The sequence below is a fragment of the Marmota monax genome, unplaced genomic scaffold (genome assembly GCF_021218885.2).
Source record: "Marmota monax isolate L192 unplaced genomic scaffold, Marmota_monax_Labrador192_F-V1.1 WCK01_AAM20220418_F8-fsc00014, whole genome shotgun sequence".
NCBI lineage: Eukaryota > Metazoa > Chordata > Mammalia > Rodentia > Sciuridae > Marmota > Marmota monax.
The window spans coordinates 13247771-13267329 of record NW_026695222.1 but is presented as its reverse complement, the minus strand read 5'-3'; the positions used below and the strand labels follow the sequence as shown (position 1 = coordinate 13267329).

The following is a 19559-nucleotide window of genomic DNA, read 5'->3' as shown; positions in this document are numbered from 1 at the left end:
GAGAAGGAGGGAGGAAGGGAGGGCGGGCAGAAGGAAGGAAAATCAGAGACCAACAAGGGTCCAGGGGGGCTAGGCAGAGCAGACCACGGGCGCAGGAGTGGGGCAGGGTTTGTTCCCTGGGTAGCAGTCGAGCACCTTCCTCCCAGACCCAGAGCCCAGGCCACCCACCGGAGCGCTCCTTGGGTCTTGGCAGTCCGGGGCGCCTCTCTCCAGCCACCACGTGAGGCCCATCGCCCTCGGGCCAATCTGTCGCGGGGAGGGGCAAAAGGAAAGCGAGAGGGGACGTAACAGAAAGCGAAACCCTCGCTCAGACTTTCACTTCCTTGGGCTCCGCGCGCCATCCAGGGGCGCGGTGATCCCTTAACCTGTGCGGGTCCCCTTCTATGCCTCGGGATCCAGCCCTCACTTCACTGAGCTCCAGATGGCCAACGGCCCCTGGCGGAAAGAGGAAGAGAGGGTCCCGATCAGCAATGGACCTGTGTTGAGAACTGGGGGTCCCCTGCGTCTCCGCGACTGGCTAGTGGCACAGATCGAGAGCGGACTCTACGCCGGGTTGCGCTGGGAAGACCCGGACAAGACCCTCTTCCGCATCCCCTGGAAGCACGCAGCCAAGCAGGGCTACCAGGCGCAGCAGGACGCAGCGCTCTTCAGGGTAAGGGTCAGGAGCCTACAGATCCCAGCCCGGGGGACGGCTCTTGCAGCACACGGTGGCAGCGGACCAACCCATGAGCTCTGTGACCTTGGGCCACTCGCTTGGCCTGGAGAACTAAGGGTAGTGTCCTCCATATGGGAGAACCTCAGACACCTCCTAAAACAGAATCAGTCAGGCTGGCGGTGGACCTGCACCATCCCCATCTCCTCCCATCCCATCTCCCAATGAGATGCCTCTCATTCCAAACCCACCAGACCTTGGGCTGGGATGTAGCTCAGTGGCAAAGCGTCTGCCTTGCATTCGCAAAGCCCTGGGTTCGACCCCCAGTTCCAAAAAAGACAAAAAAAAAAAAAGAACCCCACCAAAAAAAATAAATAAATAAGACTAAAAAAAAAAAAAAAAAAAAAAAAACCAAACCCACCAGACCCTGCAGCTTGGGAGCCTTCTCCGTGCTCCCAATATTGGACCTTTTCAAGGCCCCTGCAGGAAGAACTCCTTCCGCTTGGCCATCCTTAACTTTCTCCAAGTTGACTCCTTTCCATGCACACTTAAACTCTGAAATCTCTCCCCAAGCAATAAGTAACCAACTGCACACCAGGCCATTGTCACCACTCCAAACACCCAGGTCACCTCCAGCTCCTCCTTCTTTAGCTTCACCTCTCCCTTCACACCAAGAAGCACATGCAATGTTCTCTTCATTTATCTCCTCCTTCCTAGTTCCCCCACCATGCCCCAGCACCCCCATCTGCTTTCTGTCCCTCCTGCTAATGTCTCTAGTTGCCAAATCCTGAGATACATCCCAGCCTTCACCTCCTTGACTTCTGTCACCTGGTGGACTCTCCCTTCTCCCAGAATCACTCTCACTTGTATTCCAGAATCTACCCCTCTTGTCCCGACCCCTGCTGCTGCCATTTTCCTCCCACCTCCCAGGCCCCTGTTGCTCAGCCTCATATCTCCTCCCCTCCTCTGTGGGGGCTCCCAGCACTCCCTCTGGATCTCCCTCCTCAGCCTCAGCATGGAGGCTCCAGGCCTCCCCTCCGAACCTCAAGCCTGCTGATCTTGCAGTCTCCCAGATGCTGTCTCCTGGGTGGCCCCCAGGCCCCTCAGATTCTGCCTATGACTGTACCACACTTGTCAGCTCACCCCCCACAAAATTCTGCCACCTGGGCACCTGAACCCTAGCTGCTCTGCAACTTCCAACCTCATAGTATCCAATTAGCGAGGCCTGCTGGCTCTTCCTGCAAAATATCTTAAACCCATTTCTACCCTCTCTCCCAGGACAACTGCAGTGACCTCCCTGAGCTCCCCCCTCCCCCACCCCCGGCCCTCAGCCATCCCCTCAGTCCTTTCTAAGTGCAAAGATGTCCTCCTCAGAATCCTTCCAAGGCTCCTATTGCCCCTCACCCTGTCCTCAAAACCCTGCAGAACTGCCCTTCCCGGGCCTCCTCTCTGGCCACTCCCTTCCCTCCCTAGCTTGGGTTCTTTCACTTTCTAAATACTTTGTGTGTTGCCTTAGGACTTTGTACATGCTGTTCCCTCTTCCCCCTTGCCTGGCCAGCTCCTGTCAGCCTCAGCTCAAACATCTCTTCCTCAAGAGAGTCTTCCCTGGTGCACTCATTAATTTAATGCATTTATTAAGCACCAACTCAGTGGTCTCCCAAGTCATCCCCATGGGAGCCAGTATGAGTTCCCCATGAGTTTTCCTGCCTGAGATGACTGTCTCCTTACAGCAGACTATGAGCTGCACAGTGCCTGGCATACAGTAAGTAGGTGCTCAATAAGTGTTGAACAGGTAGATGCATGGCTTATCCCTTAAGCTTTATTCACTGTAGTTCAAAAGAGGGGGATTCTGGGGGCTGGCCCTCCCTATCCCTCAACCCACCACTAATATACATATGTGACTCCGTGGCCCCAACAATATGTGACTTCTGGTGCCCTGTACCCATGGGATAAAGCTTGGCCTTCAAGGACATTCATAATCTCTCTTCAACCCGTATCTTCTTCCTTAATTCCTCTCCCCTTTCCCCCAGCACATACAGTCAAATATGAATTCCATATTTGCAAATTCTCCTGCTTGCCAAAATGTATTTGTATTCCCCAAATCAATACTTGAGGCACTTTTGCAACCACTCATAGATATGCACAGAATGACCAAAATGTCAGTTGCCCAGTGGGGACATCTGAAGCTGAAAGCACTGCCTTCTGTCTTCAGTTCCCACACGGTGAACATTGTCCCTTCCATAGTCTATGTAGTGCCATATGTTTAATATTTTGTGAGTGATGTTCCTATTTAGAATGACCCCCAAGCATAATGCTGAAGCGCTGTCTAGTGTTCCCTAGTGCAAAAGGCCACCATGTGCCTTAGAGAGAAAATTCATGTTAGATAAGCATTGTTCAAGCATGAGCGATAGTGCTCTTGGCCATGAGTTGAATGTTAATGAATCCAGCGTATATTAAAGAGTGTCCTTCAACAGAAACACATTAAACAATGTTATGGACTGGTCAGTTGAAGAAAATGCTGTGACCAGAGAATTGCAGAAACTTAGCCCTGTATTTCCCCATGTGTGTGCCTTAGAGAGAAAATTCATGTTAGATAAGCTAATAATGGTGTCATATTGGCTAATTCAGTGTTTGTGAAGACTTAACAGAACATAACTAACTTGCATAACAAGAATCTGCACTGAGGCATACATGCCCAACCCCTTGCTGATGTCAGACATTGCACTGTTTTTGCCATTGGTGTCTATTATTTTTGTTTTCGTGCTGGGCATTGAACCCAGGGGTGCTCTATCCCTGAACTACATCCTCAGCCCTTTGTATTTTGTATTTTGAAACAGGGTCTTGCTAAGTTGCTGAGGCTGGTCTCAACTTGCCCTCACCCTGCCTCAGCCTCATGAGTCACTGAGATTACAGGTGTGCATCACCATGCCTGGCTTCATGCCTATTAAGTTTTGCTTTTGATGTGTTCTCTGGACTGTCTCATCTCAATATCCTTAGTTCAAAGATAGGTGTACAATAAAAGAGTAACAGAGAAGAATGCAGCAGATATAATGCAAACTGATGTCTCTGGTTCCATATTTTGCCTCAAGAATCTCTCATCTGGGGGCTGGGGCTGTAGCCCCAATGGTGGAGAGCTTGCCTAACATGTGAGAGGCACTGGGTTTGATCCTCAGTTTCACATATAAATAAGTAAATAAATAAAGCAAGCTAAAAAAATACTCTCTCATCTGAAAAGTAGGAGGCTAATTAGAACCAAGTTTATTTATATTATTAGTATTTATATAATGTGACTCATTTAATCTTTTGGATCTAAATTCCCTTTTATAAAAGGAAAGAAGATTAATTCTTAAAGTCCACTTAATTCAATAATTCCATGGTTCTACAATGGACTCATATACTTGTAATAAAGATTTGTTAATATTTTAAAAAGAGATATTCTCTGCCTCTGGAAGATTTCTCCTGTTTTATTGTCTATTAATCTTATAGTTTTATCTCCTACCCATGTTTTTTTAAATTATCTGGAGTCCACTTTGTTGGTGGCAACAGGTAGGGACTTAGTTTCATGATGATCCGGATAGCAAACTATTGCCATTATTGATATGCCATCACTTTATTTATTTATTGTTATTTATCACAATCCATAATTTGGGACATGACGATTTCTGATCAGCTGATCACAGCTGCCCTCTGACAGGATTGAGTTCCTTGAGACCCAGGCTCATATGTCTTGCTTCCCATCAAATCCACAGCTCTTGCTAGAATATAGTAGGAACCCAAAGACTATGGGAGGGGGAAAGGGAGAGCCCCAGAGAAGGATTCAGAGCCAGGACAGTCTCTCATCCCTCCGCACGGCCCCCCAAGTGCCCCCGCCCTGCTCTCCTTCAGGCCTGGGCTGTGTACAAGGGCAAGCACTTGGAGGGTACTGACAAGGAGGACCCCTCCACCTGGAAGACGAGGCTCCGCTGTGCCCTCAACAAGAGCATCGACTTCCGCGAGGTGCGCGAGCGCAGCCAACTGGACACCTCCCACCCCTACAAGGTCTACCGGCTGGTGTCTGACCACACCTCCCGCCCAGGTACCACCCTGCCCCTAAGGGTAGTAGCCGAGGGTGGCTCTCTGGGCAATGATGGACCTGTTGAGCTTGAACTCTGGGGAATTTAGAAGGCGTTTAGATCTCCCAGTTTCCCTGTTAGAAAAGGGGGAAGGGCTGGGGTTGTGGCTCAGCGGGAGTGCTTGCCTAGCATGCGTGAGGCACGGTTCCATTCTCAGCACCGCATACAAATAAGTAAAAATAAAAGTCCATTAACAGCTAATATATATATATATATATATATATATATATAGAGAGAGAGAGAGAGAGAGAGAGAGAGAGAGAGAAGGGGGAAGCAGGGGCTGGGACTGTAGCTTGATGGTAGAGCGCTTGCCTAGCACACGTGAAGCATGGGGTTCAATCCTCAGCACTCCATAAAAATAAACCAATAAAATAAGGCATACTGTCCATCTACAACTACCAAAAAAAAAGAAAGAAAGAAAGAGAAAAAGAAAAAGAGAAAGAAAAGGGGCAGGTCCCGCAGTGAGCTGCTGTGCTCTTGACTGGGGTGACCTTAATTGAGGGGTCCTTTTGGGGCCCTGGGAACAACAAGCTGTTCTTGCTCCATTCAGTTTCCAAGGTCCATGCTTCTCCTGCAAAAGAGGGCACTCCCTCAAGTCAACAGCAACCCCCTGGAGAAGCAACTGGGCCTCCCTGCAGGGGACATCAGGTCAGTGTGGCCTTTGAGCCCCTGAAGACTTGTGGGCTCAGTCACTGCTCAGCGAAGCCACCCCGTGGCCTTCTCTCTCTCTGTGATCTCCAGCAATATCATTCACCTCATCCCTCCACGAACCCCACCCATCCCCCCACCAGCTCTGCTTTCTTGGTACCTGTGGCCCCCCTCCCCCACCAGCCCCAGCCCCATCACCCTTTGACCTCCCCACCTCTAGTGTGCCCACTGTCCCCCCCCACTCCATCTCCATCATTCTGTCTGATCACCTCTGTTATCTCCTCCCCATCACCTCTCCCCATCATCTATGGGTCATTGCTCTGTCCCCATTCCCCTGTCAGCTCTGACCCTTTCTGTGTCCTTAACGTCCCCATCAGCCCCTGTTCTGTGGCTCTACCTCCCCATCTCCTTCATCTCTAGCTCCTTCACCTCCATGTTCACCTCCAGCACTTCTCTCCCCAGCTCTGATACTATCACCTCCAACACCCCTATCTGCTCTTTGGAGTGGGGAGGGTCTTGAGTTCTGAAACTCTAAAGTTCCCATCAGCCAGAGCTGGCCTTCAGTCTGCCAGACCTCCCCCTCTCCAGGTGGCATCAATCTAGCAACCTTGGGGCCTTGGGTCTCCTCTCTACTTTCATGGCCAGCCCTTTCTTCCAATGCTCAGGATGGCTCCAGATTAGCCACAGAGGATGAGGACAAGGAGCAGCCCCCAAGGCTGGCCCAGGAGGGCTCCTTGCCACCAGCCGCCCTCCTCCCAGACCCTTTGGCTGACCACAGTAAGGACTGGGTCTCCTCACCCGCCCCAGCCTCCTCCCTGGCCTCCCCCTGGATCTCCAGGTCCAGGAAGTCAGGGTGAGGTTGTGTCTGACTGCTCCCCTCCTTCCCCAGGGTACCAGGCACAGGACCTTGGACACCCCTGGAGCCCAGTGCCCTGTGAAGACTTCAACAGCCCTGGTAAGGAATCTAAAGTCCCTCTCCTAAAATAAATAAATAAATATCCTCTCCTCTGACCAGTGTGCAGAACTGGGGAGGTCTGGGGATAGGGCCAGCTAGCTGTGTCTCCTCCCCCACCGGGACTCCCCAAACAGCCACAACACCTAGCATTCAAGGACTTAAGTTTGTGTCAGGCGTCTTTCTAAGTTCTCCCTATAGACCTGCAATATAGAGGCTGCCATTGTCCCCATTTTACATATGCAGACGCTCGACCTTGCTCAAGGTCACACAGCTAGTTACTAAAAGGTCACAGCTCCTAAGGGGCAGTGGGAGAATCGAATCCAAGGGCTGCAGAGCCCGCAGCCCGAACTAATATTGAACTGTACTCCTGCTCCTCCTACCGCTGTGTTATTGCCGTTGCTGTTATTATTTCAACCAGTAATAAATCTTTGCTGGGAGATCCTAGAATCCCGAGATCTGGGCTAGGAGAGCCTCAAGGCCATACCCTCCTGTACAGGCGGTCCCAGACCCTGTGCTTTAACCACAGAGCTCGACTACCGGTTCGTCTCCACTGGAAGCTATCATTTTACTATCACCACTGCTAGAATATTATTGTGACTGATTGGGAGGGAGTGACAAATTCCCGAAGTGGGAGCCAGAAGGACCTCCCGGTGCGCCGACCGGCTGTGTAGGCTGGTGGCAGGGGAAGAGGTGGCCTGCCAACGCTCCGCCCGCGCCCTCTCCCTGGTGCCCGCAGATTACTGGCTGCACGTGCGTCTTTTCTATGGTCCGGCGCTGGTGCGCGAAGCCACCGCGCGCACCGCGGAGGGCTGCCATCTGAGCCCCGGGACAGCCGCCTCCGCCGCCGCCCAGCGCCTGCTGGGACCGCCCGCACGCTTGGCGCAGGTTCACTTCCCCGAGCCGCCGCCGGGCGCCCGCGTGCTGCGGCGCCTGCTGCCGCACCTCGAGCGCGGCGTGCTGCTGTGGGTGGCGCCCGAGGGCGTGTTCGCCAAGCGTCTGTGCCAGGGCCGCGTGTACTGGCGCGGCCAGCTAGCCCCGCACCTCGCGCAGCCCAACAAGCTGGAGCGCCAGCACACCTGCCAGCTGCTCGACACGCGCCGCTTCCTGGAAGGTAAGCGCGCTGTAGCTCCGCCCTGGACGCGGGACAGAGGGCTGGGCCGGGGGCGTGGTCACGCGGTAGCCAAAGGAGAGTGGGCATCCGAGAGGAGGATGCCGGATCTGGGCCCAAGCGTCCTGGGCTTGGGGTGAGCATCGAAACAAAGGTCACACAGCTCAGAAGCGCCAGGGATGGGAAAGAACATGGACATCAAGAGGGCTGGCCACAGATCCCTATCTAGGTCTATAAGGGGCGTAGGCGCCGGCATACTGAGGCCCTTAGATCTGTGACATAAGCCTAGGACTCAGGTACGTTTATTGGCATAAGAGCGCGGGGCATGGGGTGGGCATCAGAGCACTGGGCAGACATAGGTGAATAACAATAAGCATGGAGTAGGCCTAAAGACCTGAGAGTGGGCATAGGGACACCAGGGAAGGGACATGAACGCAGAAAGTGGGTGCAAATGTGGGACATAGCACAGGCACAAAAAAGCTGGCCTAGGACATGGGCACCCAATGGGGATGTGAGCTTACAGAACCTGGGCTCAGGATACAAGCACAAGGTGGGCACCGGGTGGGACGCCTGCTCGGCCAGCCACAGTCCCAGCCCCACAGTCCTGGTGCTTGCAGAGCTGCACGCCCACCTGCAGGATGGACGTCCCGAGCCGGAATACCAGATCCGCCTGTGCTTTGGCGAGGAGTATCCGGGTCCCCCAGACCAGCCGGAGGAGAGGCTTGTCATGGCTCACGTGAGTCACTCCCTCCATCCCAGGGAAGAACCACACCCTCCAGGCCCTCCTGTCCCTCTCCATACCCAGCCCCACCCCACCCAGACCTGTATGGCCCTCTGAGATATATATATATATATATATATATATATATATATATATATATATATATATATATATATATATATAAATGGGTGTGGGGACAAGGCTGTCACTAGGGCTGTGACTTCCCATGGAAACAGAGAGTTGACTGCCTCCGGTCCCCACAGGTGGAGCCGTTCTTCGCCCGTGATCTGCTCCTGCATGCCAGGCGCCTTTGCCCTGGCACCCCGCGGGGACCCCAGCAGGGCATCCCGGATGGCCTTTGACAGTCAACCCTAATCGGGATGCTTCCCCCTCTCCCACACACTAAAGGAAGCCCCACCACGGGGTGAGACACCCCAACCCTGCCCTCACTGAACCAGTGGACTTGGGGCCTCCCCCACCTATTGCCCTGATAGCGGACAGCTTAGGCGATGGTGGCCTTAACTCTCCCTGAAGGGAATGGATCCTGGAACGCCCAGCGGGGCGGAGGCCCGGCTGCTGGGCGCGCAGCATCAGCGGGAAATAGAATTCGACCTTGAGGCCCCAGGAAAAACAGTAATGGGGTTAGAAATAGGACTAAATCGCCTGTTGAAAGTCCAACACGTCAACAGCTGCTTAGAGCTAGTCTTATGGTGCCATTGGGTTCATTTGCTTAAAGCCTAGTTGACCTCAGGGTGGTTCAGAGTGGGAACAACCAGTAGCAGTTGCTTGGCCTCTGAGGGACTCTGGGCTTCCAGATCCTTCCTCCCAACTGCTGCTAGTCTCATTCCTTTATCTGAGGGACAATGAGGGGGAATCCCGAAACAGAGGATTTGAACCCTGGGTTTCAGATGCTAACCACTGAACCACCAGCACAGTCTTTAGAGAGTGAGGCAGGATCCCAAACATAACCCTAAGGCAGAGGCCACAGTGGCAATCCAGTCCCTCCCCCAGCCCCACTCATCTTCACAAACTGTGAGTCGTGGAGAGGACTGGGAGGATTCCCAACTGGAAGACTTAACCTAGATGTTAAATCCCCCCGCCTCATGGGTAAAGCAACATTTTTCTTCCTTTTCTGATTTCTGACTTTATTTATAGGAATCCTCTTACAGATGCCAACATAATAAATCTTTTAGTGATGCATTAATAAGTGCCTGTGTGTGTGTTGCTTCGGATTTTGCCCAGAGCCTCATACATGCTAAGAATGGACCGTATCAGAGCTAAACCCCCAGCCAGTAAGTTACTTTCATGGGAATAAAACTGTAAGATTTAACAAGGACAAAAGTCAATTAATAGCTGGCACAGTGGTGCATGCCTATAATCTCAGCAGCTTGGGAGGCTGAGGCAGAAGGATCATGAGTTCAAGGTCAGCTTCAACAATTTAGCAAGGCCCTAAGCAACTCAGTAAGACCCTGTCTCAAAATAAAATATTAAAACAGCTGGGAATGTGGTTCAGTGGTTAAATACCCCTGGGTTCAATCCCTGGTATTTAAAAAAAAAAAAAAAGTCAATTGTTGCTGGTTTTTCAGTCACTAAACAGACTTTTTCTTTTTTTTTTTTCTTTTCTTTTTAGTTTTCTCTGTCTTTTTTTTAGTTGTTGATTATATGCGGTGCTGAGAATCAAACCCAGTGCCTCACACATGCTAGGCAAGCACGTACCACTGAGCTACAGCCCCTCAACAGACATTTTTTTGAACACCTATTCTGTTCCAGGCCTCTTTCCAGTGTCCAGTGCTGAATACTAGGGATAGAGCAAAAATAGCACAATCCCTACTGTCTTGGGGTTCACAGCCTATATTCCTGTGACTGTCCCCTAATCTCAGGAGAGGCAGCCCTCTCAGAAAGGGTAGTGTTAAGGAGTTAAAGAATCCTGAATTCAAATCCTAGTATTATCATTCACTAACTGCGTAACCTCAGAAAAGTCACTTAACTTCTCTGAGCCTTAGATCCCTCTTCTATTCAAAATAAGCTATGAAGACCTCCAGATCAGAGTTGGTCCAAGGAGTAAACATAGTGAGGGGAGTGAGCTGGCCTGACACAGAGTAGGTGACCACTGTCTTGGCAGTGGGCAAGAGGGAGGATACTGACCCATCCTCAGAAGAGCTGTCCTCTGGGCCTGAATGGTGTCTGTCCTCCTGGACCCCAGCTAGAGGCTGCAGCTGGGGTGCCTTGGTGCTGCCTTCTGTGTAAGAGAGCCTGATGACCCCTCACTGTGGCCCAGATTGCTGAAAAGTTGCCAGCTCCATTTTAGAGATGGAGAAACTGAGGTTTGACCAGCATTTTCCTGATGCCTCCTGGGAGGATCTCTCTGCTCAAATGTCTGTCCTCCCCACACCTGGCACTAGAGGGCGCCAGGGCTCACAGAACTGGGCTCTGCCTCTGCTGGACGCCCTCCCCCAGGGCTGGCCGACAGGGTATGTGTGGCCTCCGGGGCTCTGGGTGGCGGGAAGGAGGTGATAGAGGAGGAGAGGAGAAGCTGGACCAGCGGTGGGGACTCAGGGACCCCTGTGGCTTCTCTCTGTCACCCTCTACCTGTCTCTGGTGGTCTCAGCAGCGCATACCCTACCCGACCTGGCATCTCTACCTGTCACTGTAGTCCCTGCTTCCTCTCTGTCTCTGAGGGTCTCTTCGTTTCTCTTGGTATCTGGCTGATTCCAACCCACCCTGTTGGCCACTTGCCTCTGTGTAGCCCGGGTCTCTCCCTGGAGGTGTGTCTGTGCATTTTGTCTGTCTGTACCTCCATCTCTGCCTGCTTCTCTCTCCCCCTCTCTCCCTCTCTCTGCTTCTCTGTTTCTGCCACTCTCTCTTTTTCTCTGTCTCGCTCCATCTCACATCCTGTCCCTCCCTAGCTGCTACCACCCAGCACATGTGGGCTGAGGGTCTCCGTCCCTTCCCTCCCACCTCCTCACCCCTGGCAGCTGCTCACAGGCCTCTCCTGCCAGCCCCTCCTGGGGCTTGCAGGGGGCGGTGAGGGAGGAGGGCCCGGTAGGCTGCTGGGCCCACCCCTTTTTGCCTTCCCAGGCCAGGAGGCTGGGCCAGTGGGCCTTTTAACCAGCCCGCACAGGCTGCTCCCGACGCCAGCCCTGGAGGCCGTGCCTGGCCTCTGTGGTCTCTGCAGCCACCAACCCAGCCAGCCTGGCCAGCATGCAGCAGCCGCCGCCACCACCACAGCCTGGGCCCTTGGCCCCGGCCACCGAGCCCACCAAGCCCCCCTACAGCTACATTGCCCTGATCGCCATGGCCATCCAGAGCTCACCGGGGCAGAGGGCCACGCTCAGTGGCATCTACCGCTACATCATGGGCCGCTTTGCCTTCTACCGTCACAACCGGCCCGGCTGGCAGAACAGCATCCGCCACAACCTGTCTCTCAACGAGTGCTTTGTCAAGGTGCCCCGCGATGACCGCAAGCCAGGCAAGGGCAGCTACTGGACCCTGGACCCCGACTGCCATGACATGTTCCAGCACGGCAGCTTCCTCCGTCGCCGCCGCCGCTTCACCCGTCGGGCAGGTGCAGAGGGCACCAGGAGCCCTGTCAAGGCACGCCGGGGACCCGTCAGGGCCACCAGCCAGGACCCCAGAGTCACCCACACCACGACCAGCAGGCAGTGCCCATTCCCACCAGAGCTGCCAGATCCCAAGGGCCTAAGCTTTGGGGGTCTGGTGGGGACCTTGCCAGACAGCACGTGCCCAGCAACTGCTGATGTCACCAGGCCTCGGCTGCCCGTGGAGCCCAAGGAGATGTCCACACCCAAGCCTGCAGGCCCAGGGGAGCTCCCAGTGGTCACTTCACCCTCCCCGTGCCCAGCGTTTGGCTTTCCTGCCAACTTCTCTGAGGCCGAGGGCTTTAGCAAAGCCCCCACGCCCGTCCTGACCCCCGAGGCAGCCGTCGGGAGCGGCTACCAGTGCCGACTGCAAGCCCTCAATTTCTGCATGGGCGCCGACCCGGGCCTGGAGCACCTGCTGGCCTCTGCAGCGCCCTCCCCGGCACCCCCCACCCCGCCAGCCTCACTCCGGGCTCCACTGCCCCTGCCAGCTGACCCCAAGGAACCCTGGGTCGCAGGAGGCTTCCCTGTCCAGGGAGGCTCCAGCTACCCACTGGGGCTGCCCCCCTGCCTATACCGGACACCAGGAATGTTCTTCTTTGAGTGACAGCAGCCTCACCTCTGTAGGGCCTCTGCCAAACCAGTGCCAGGCTGAGCCTGGCTCTAGGACCTGGAGAGTTCTCAAAGGACCAAGCCCCGGCTGGCCAAGCGCAACCTGGACGGGAAGCCAGGACTGGAGCAGCGGCGTTCAGCTGGGCCCTGGGGGCCCCTGGAGAAACTTGGGGGTGAGGGGGCCGGGGTCCTTGGGATTTGTTCTGTGGCTCTTGGGCCCAATAAAACCAGTGTGATGAAGAGGGGCAGCTTGCTGGGTAGTTGGGGTGAGGGCCGGAATGCTGGGTTCTACGTGTGGCGGTGGAGTGGTGCCACAGGGGCTGGGGACCCCTAATGGAAATGCCTCACTTGAGGCTTTCTCCTGCTGGGGACTTTCTTGGGGAGTTTCCCAGGAGCAGAGAATGAGGGCAGGCACAGGAGGGACTCAACCAAGAGACACCAGGCAGGGCGTGAGGCGGGGCTGGCCTAGGGGTCCGTCTCCAGCCCGAAACCGAGAGAGACTCAATGCCCTCCGCCCTCCATTAAGCGTTAAGCATAGCTATAATACTTAGGACCCTTTGTGACATTTCTTCTGTCCCAGGCTTGTATCCATCATCTCACCAGGGTGCCACAGAATGTGAGCCCCAATTCCAGTAACAGAAGCTGAGGTTCAGAGGGTCTGGCGTCCTCGGGGCTCACCTGAGCTAGATGGCAGATGAGTGACAGAGAGGAGATCTCAGCCAGGCCCGTGGGCTTTGACCCACAGTTTAAGGGAGATGCGGGGAGGAGAACCCCGGTTCCTTCCTCCTCCGAGGAGGAAGGGCTTCTTTGAGACCCTGGATTGTCAGGGCTAACAAGGTGCCCCTTGTCCCTAGTCCAGACAGGGACCCCTGGGCTTGAAAGCAGTACGGACCCCATTTTGTGGATTTCCCACATGAATGGGGACCTCTCCTGGGTTTCCTGGTGGCTCTTTATGAAAGCATTTCCCTGGGGCTGGGGCAGCCTTCCTGGCTGACCTGGGTACTGATCAGAAGTAGAGCTTGGCCCTTTCCAGTGTCCCCCTCCCATGGGAACAGGAGACATGAAGACACTGGTGGCACCCATCAGAGGAAGAGGCAGGGGAACCTCACTGTCGCGTCTGTCCTGAAGGAGCAGGCAGACGGTGCCCTCCCAGAGCCTGGTCCTCCCCTCCAGATCATGGGTACAGGGAGAGGAGAAGGAGCGAGGATGTTGGGGCACCTTGGTGTTGGCGTGGGGCCCTGAGGGTCTTCCGTCCCACGAGGTGACATCCAGGGTCCTGGAGATCCTTTCACTGGGGAGGTGGCCCGGTCTTCTCCAGAGCCCTCCCTTGGGCAGCTGGCCATGCTGACTTCAGCCCAAGTGGCTCCCCCCTCCCTCAGCAGGTCCCCTGGGGCCAGGGAGGAAGCGAGCCCGGCTGGACAGCCTGAAACGTCTGGTTCCCACAGACTCCAGAGCCGAGGTGGAGGGGGGACCTGCAGGGCGGGGGCTCACTGCAACCAGAAGGGGCTGGGAAAATGCCTGGCCAGCTGCAGGGGCCCCTTCTCCCCACGCCTGTCGCACCCCACCCCCAAGCCACCAAACAGTGGGGAGAACCATGAGGGTCTGTCCTGCCTCATGCGGACAGCTTCATGAGTTGGCGGGGGGTGGGGGGCGGAGAAGGGTCCTTTGGTGCCGGGGCATGGCCCAGGAGGGGGAAAGAGACCCCAAGGTGTTTGCCCACGGCAGGAGGTATGTGGCCATGCACGTGCTCTGTCACAGTTGGGTCGAGGAAGGAAGCCTCCGCTGAGCACCATTGCCCACTGTGCACTCCGGTGGGGCCCTGGTGACCCCAGTCTCCTCCCAACCTGTGTCCTGAGCTGGCAAGAGGATGGGAGGCCGACATCCTGTTCCCCACTGAGGAGGGGAGTCCCTTGGGGAAGAGGCCTGAGTCCCTGCTCACTCCCACCCTGGGGTACCCACCGCATCCAGCAGCCAACTCAGCTCTGGGCGGGAGCCCCCTCTGCACCCCTCCCTCTGACCCCTCAAAGACTCCTTCTCTGTCAAGAAGTGAAGACAGGCCCCTCAGCTCGAATCCCCAGGCAGGACGCGGGCTCGGCGCCTGCTTGGCCTCACTGCGAGCTGGACTGGCGCCCACCTCTCTGGGCCTTGGTTCTACTCCCTTTGCCCAGAGGGTGGGGGATGGGCAGCCTGACTCTGGGTCTGAGTCCCTGGGGAGGGTCTGCCCTGGGGGGTGGTCTGGAGGAGGTCCCATCCCCAGAGGAGCTGTGCCTGGAGGCCAGACACCATGATCTCATGTTGCCCCTGCTCACTGCCCAGCCCAGGGACCCCACCCTCTGGGCCTCCTGCCCTCACATTCTTTCCATGACCAACAGACACCTCTGGCTCCCTCCTGGCCACCCCCTTCTGGGTGGGCATTGACGGGGTGGCAATCTCCACACGGATTCAGACACTGAATCTGGGTCACCCAGAGAGAGCCTCCTGGCACACAAAAGGAGAGACTGAGGCCAGAGAAGGTGAGTGACGGCCGGAGCTCACACAGCCAGGCAGGACAGAGCTGCCCAGTGGGTCCATGGTCACGTCCCTCTGCGAGGTTCTCAGGGGACGGTCGGAGCCATTGGGTCTGACTGCACCTCGGGTGCCCTCCTCCCAGAGGCTGGTCTTTCCCAGGTGAGGACCCCCGGCCCCATCCCTCCCCACAGGTCGGAGCAAAAAAGAAGGATCCTGAGCGACCTTGCAGAGGGAGCCTGAACCAAACCCTAAAATGGCAGAATCGTGGTCTTTAAGAATATTCCAGAGTTCTTAATCACCGCGGCTCAGATTCTTGGAATATTGGAGTTGGCCGGGCGGCTCCTGCCGTGTTTCTGACTCCCCTCCCTGACCCCACGGAGGCTGCCAGGAAGGAGGAGGCCCCTTCCCATCAAAGCAAGGACTGTCAGGAAGCTCCTCACCTGCTGAGAGGACTCCCTGCCCGCCAAGGCCACCCTGCCCACAGGCCCGGCCTTCCTCAGCCTCCACGGGGCCTTATCTCCTCTCCCGCCCACCGCTTCCTTCCCTGGTTTATGGCATTCCAAGGCCGGGGTCACTGCTCCTTCCCACACCCCAGGAGCGCCCAGGCCAGCCGAGACCCTCTCCCCCAGAGGGTGGGGCACCGGGAGGCTGCCACAGTGAGCAGGAAGCCGCGATCAGTCTGGTGTGCAGGACCAGGAACCCAGGCCTGGGCCCAGAAATTGCACTCTAAGTGTTTGTTAAGTGAAATAAAAAGGCATTTGGGTCCTGGGCATGTCCCCCTTAACCTGACTTATCCCCCACCTGGGTGGTGTCTGGTTGCTGTGGAGGGAGGAGGACAGGATGCAGAGGGTTCTGACTGTGACCTAGTCGGAACAAGGCTTTGCCTCAATTTCTGGCCTCTCTACTTCCCTGCTGTGCAACCTTGAGTCAGTAGATTCACCTCTCTGAGTCTCGTTTTCCTCATCTGTGAAATGGGAGTAATGACTCCTACCCCGAGGACTGGTATGTGGGAAGTCCCATCCTGCTGGGATTAAAAGCAACCTGCCGGAGGACCTTCTACCCGGGCCAGTCCTCTCTGACCCTTCCTTCACACATGGCAAAAACCACATCCCTGAAGGTCCAGAGATGCCTCGTCCCTGCTCCCGCCCTGCGGTGGTAACTGGGTGGTGACTCAGGGAGGCAGCTGGTGGGGACGGAGGAAGCGGTTCCATGGCTAAAAACAGGCTAGAGGCCTGTTCCGTCCCCCATCAGCCCGAAGGCCAGGGCTGCCCCCTTAGGACCACGTCCTAGAGCCAGCCCTGAGGTCCCACTGGTCCCCCTCGGGTGCCAGGGAAGCCGGCCCTTCTGCTCCCTGAAGACAGCCTCCTCCCTGTTGGGCTCCCTTTCCATCCCTAGGGCTTTGCACTGGCTGTTCCCTCCCTCCTTCTGGAATGTTCCTCCCCACTGGAGGACTTCTACATTTTTTAAATTTTCTTTTCCCTCTTTTTTTTTTTTTTTTTTTGGTACTAGGGATTGAACCCGGGGACATTTTACCACTGAGCTACACCCCCAGCCCTTTCTGTTTGTGTGTTTGTAAGACAGGGTCCCGCTAAGTTGCCCTGGCTGGCCTTGAATTTGTGATCCTCCTGCCTCAGCCTCCTGCTGGCGACTTCTTAAAATCTAGAGCCCAAGTCAAACATCAGCTCCTCCAAGGAGGCTGCACACCCTGGGCTACTCCCCCTCTCTGCCCCTGTCCTTGCCATCCGGTGGCTTCTGTGTGCGCATATTCATGTTCCGGCCTCCACCTGAGGATGCAAGACTCAGCCCACCAGGTGGGGCCTGCCTTGTTCCTTTATCCTTGAGTCCTGGTCACCTAGTCCAGGCACCAGGGATTATATCTCAAGGACCCCCCAGGGCCCCCTCACTCAGAGCAGTAGCCCCTGTGGGGAAAGGCCTTGAGATCTGGCTGCGACTCCCTCCTCCCTCGCCCTCCAAGCCTTGGCCTGGCTCCTCCTTCTGCCTAGACCCGTCTCCCACCAGGACCACAAGGTCCTCTCCTTCACATTGTCCTTCAGTCTCTGCTCAAACGACCGCCATCCTCGCCTCTCCCCCAAGAGCACGTTCTACCTCCATTGCTGCTGGTCAGCTGCCGGCTCTGGAAGAAGCTCCACCCAGGCCTCTTATCTTCTGTTTGTCCCCAGCACCTAGAACAGTGTCTGGACCCAGCACGGGCTCAGGGAACAGCTGTGTGACAAAGGGCTCAGGAGCCTGCACCAGGCTCCACCCCCACACCTCATGCAACTTTGGCATTGACCCTGGGAGGCAGGGTCTATTATCATCCACCTTTCCAGACAGGAACTGGGGCTCAGAGAGGACCCATAATCGATTTGAATCCTTTCTGTTTGACCTGGAATTGGTCACTTGTTCCCAGCCCGTCTGCTTAGAGATGTCTGAGCTCAATACTTCCCAGCTCTCGAACTCAGTGGCCTCCTGAGAAGACACTGCCTGGCCTCCCCTGCTCTCCCTTCTCCAGTCTCCATTCACTGACCCGCCCAGATGCAGGAGTCCTTTTTAGTGCATGAATGTGATCATGTCCCTCCTCTGCTCACAACCCTTCATGGCTCCCTACTACCCCGAGTCAGCCTGCCCTCCAAACTTCTTCCCAACTTCTCCAGACCTACTTCCTGCTTCACCTTATACAAAAGCCCTACAGCGCCTGGTGCTCCATAAACACCACCCTTTAGAGTGAAGGGAAGAAGGGGGGAAGGAAAACAGGGGGGAGACGGCTGCCAGGTGGGATCGTGGGCCAGGTGGGCACCTCCCTCAGGACGGCCCCGGCCGCCTTACACGCCCAGGGCGGCCCCGTCACTGGCCGAGTCTTTTCCCACCACTGCCTGGTTGGGTCCAGGGTGGCTGGTGGAATTCAAGGCCACTAGACCCAGACAGGAAAAGGCAACGTCACCAGTCCGGGTGTAATCCAAACCAGATGTGGCCTCAGTGGCTTCCAGGCCCATGGGGGTGGTCACTGTGGGCCTGGCCAAGGCCCAGAGGCAGGAAATGGTCTTGGAGGAAAGCTTTCTGGGCTGGGGCCATCTGGGAAGGGCAGCCCCACTGAGGGGGTTAACCCTTCTCAGCCCGCGGGCGGGGCGGGGGAAGTGCCCCAGCAGCACAGCCCACCTTGAGGGGCCACAGGGATGGACACTGCGGGAGGCGCCCTGTCCTGGCATGTGGGCCAAGCGAATCATGCAAGGAAGAGGGCAGTCCACAGGCTGGCACCTTGGGAACCGCAAGGGACAGAGCCTCGGCCCGACCCTTGCTCAGGTTCCAGCTTGGCCCAAACCAGAGACCCCCTCCCTCCATCAGGGCAGCTCCCCGAGTGGAAAGCCTTTTGTCCCCGTGATCACCAGGGATGAGAGCCCATGAGAGGGCAGGGGCCCAGGCCGCCCAAGAGGTGGCCCCAGCTCACACCTGACTGTGCTCTGCAGCCCCAGAGAGAACAAAACCTCTCTGAAATCGTCTTTTCCCACCCACATTCTCTGCCTCCAAGGAGCAGGGGAGGCTCAAAGGAGGCCCCCAAATAACCCAAAGAGCTTTCTAAGATGCATTCCTGGGAGGAGATGGAGATGGGGGCCATCAGCCCTGTGCCATCGTCCTGTGTTGGCTTCTTGCCCAGGACTTGTTCATTTGCTGTGTGGCCTTGGGAAGGTCACTTTCCCTCTCTGAAGCCTGTTTCCTTACCTGTGAAATGTGCTAAAGCCCACCCCAGCCCATCCCTCCACTGTCCTAATGGCCGTAGGGGTGGCAGAGGAGAGCCTGAGGCTGCCATGGTCACATTACAGAGGAAGAAACTGAGGTGTGGCTGGGAGTCTGGAGGCCTGGGTTCTGGTCCCAGCATCAAAATAGTGGATGAGGGATCTTCCTCCTTTGGGCCTTGGTTTCCCTAGCTGGATCCGAGCCTTGAGTTTCTGCTTTGGCTGGACACGGCCTCCTCCCCTCCCCCTCGAGGTGACTCATCCCTCATCATCGTGTTGTGTGGCCGAGGCTCAGCCTGTGTGGGGGCCAGTGAGGCCAAAAGAACCACTCAGAGGAAACCGCAGGCCTGGCCCAGCTGGCAGGTGGCAGGGGACGGCGGGCTCCGGGGCCCTGGGGCCCCGCCCACCAGCAGGCCTCCCCACAGAGCCCACGCCAGGCTCCTGGCCCAGGTTCCCAGCCTCAGGAGTCAGGCACAGGTCCCAAAGTCCCCCAGGCCCACCCCGCGGGGCACCTGCACAGCGGGACTCTGCACCCACCTGCTGGAGCAGGGCGGAGCGGTCAGGGCCCTGGCTTCAGCCTCCAGGGCAGTGTTTGGAGAGGGATAGAACCAACTGCTAGGGCTCACCCGGGGTCAGGTCCAAGGTTGCTCGAGGCAGGCAGAGCAGGGTGAGGAGCAGGGCCCACCTCAGTCGGGTTTCAAATCCTGGCTCCACCACAAGTGTGTGACCCTGGGCCAGCGGCAGACCCTCCCTGGGGCTCCCCCCCCCAGCTGGGAAGCAGCAGAACACTCACCCGCTGGCCCCGAGAGAGGCCCAAATGATTGGAATGGGGCTCAGGGCACCTCTGCCACCCCGGGGGACCTCTGAGCCCCTGCACGCTGCACCACTCTGACCCAGTGGGGAGGACTACCCT

At 56.4% G+C, this 19559-nt stretch overlaps 2 protein-coding genes across 2 annotated transcripts; both read left to right on the top strand.

Moving 5' to 3' along the window:
* The first annotated feature begins 252 nt into the window (after positions 1-252).
* Positions 253-9598, top strand: LOC124085923 (interferon regulatory factor 4). Its single transcript, XM_046433974.2, has 8 exons — positions 253-652; positions 4538-4727; positions 5315-5412; positions 6078-6189; positions 6302-6367; positions 7104-7478; positions 8093-8211; positions 8460-9598. Exons 1-8 carry the CDS (start codon positions 422-424, stop codon positions 8556-8558), a joined length of 1290 nt encoding a protein of 429 aa, XP_046289930.1. The 5' UTR covers positions 253-421; the 3' UTR covers positions 8559-9598.
* A 387-nt stretch (positions 9599-9985) lies between these two features.
* On the top strand, positions 9986-12647 carry Foxs1 (forkhead box S1). Its single transcript, XM_046433969.2, has one exon. The coding sequence runs from the start codon at positions 11398-11400 to the stop codon at positions 12400-12402; it is 1005 nt and encodes a 334-aa protein (XP_046289925.1). The 5' UTR covers positions 9986-11397; the 3' UTR covers positions 12403-12647.
* The last annotated feature ends 6912 nt before the right edge of the window (positions 12648-19559 follow it).

Bases quoted from the DNA above. Each gene is read 5' to 3' on its own strand.
- LOC124085923 (XM_046433974.2), top strand. From the start codon at position 422: ATGGCCAACGGCCCCTGGCGGAAAGAGGAAGAGAGGGTCCCGATCAGC. The intron at 6,368-7,103 runs GTAAGGAATCTA...TGGTGCCCGCAG, and splicing joins TGAAGACTTCAACAGCCCTG to ATTACTGGCTGCACGTGCGT. The intron at 8,212-8,459 runs GTGAGTCACTCC...CGGTCCCCACAG, and splicing joins AGAGGCTTGTCATGGCTCAC to GTGGAGCCGTTCTTCGCCCG.
- Foxs1 (XM_046433969.2), top strand. From the start codon at position 11,398: ATGCAGCAGCCGCCGCCACCACCACAGCCTGGGCCCTTGGCCCCGGCC.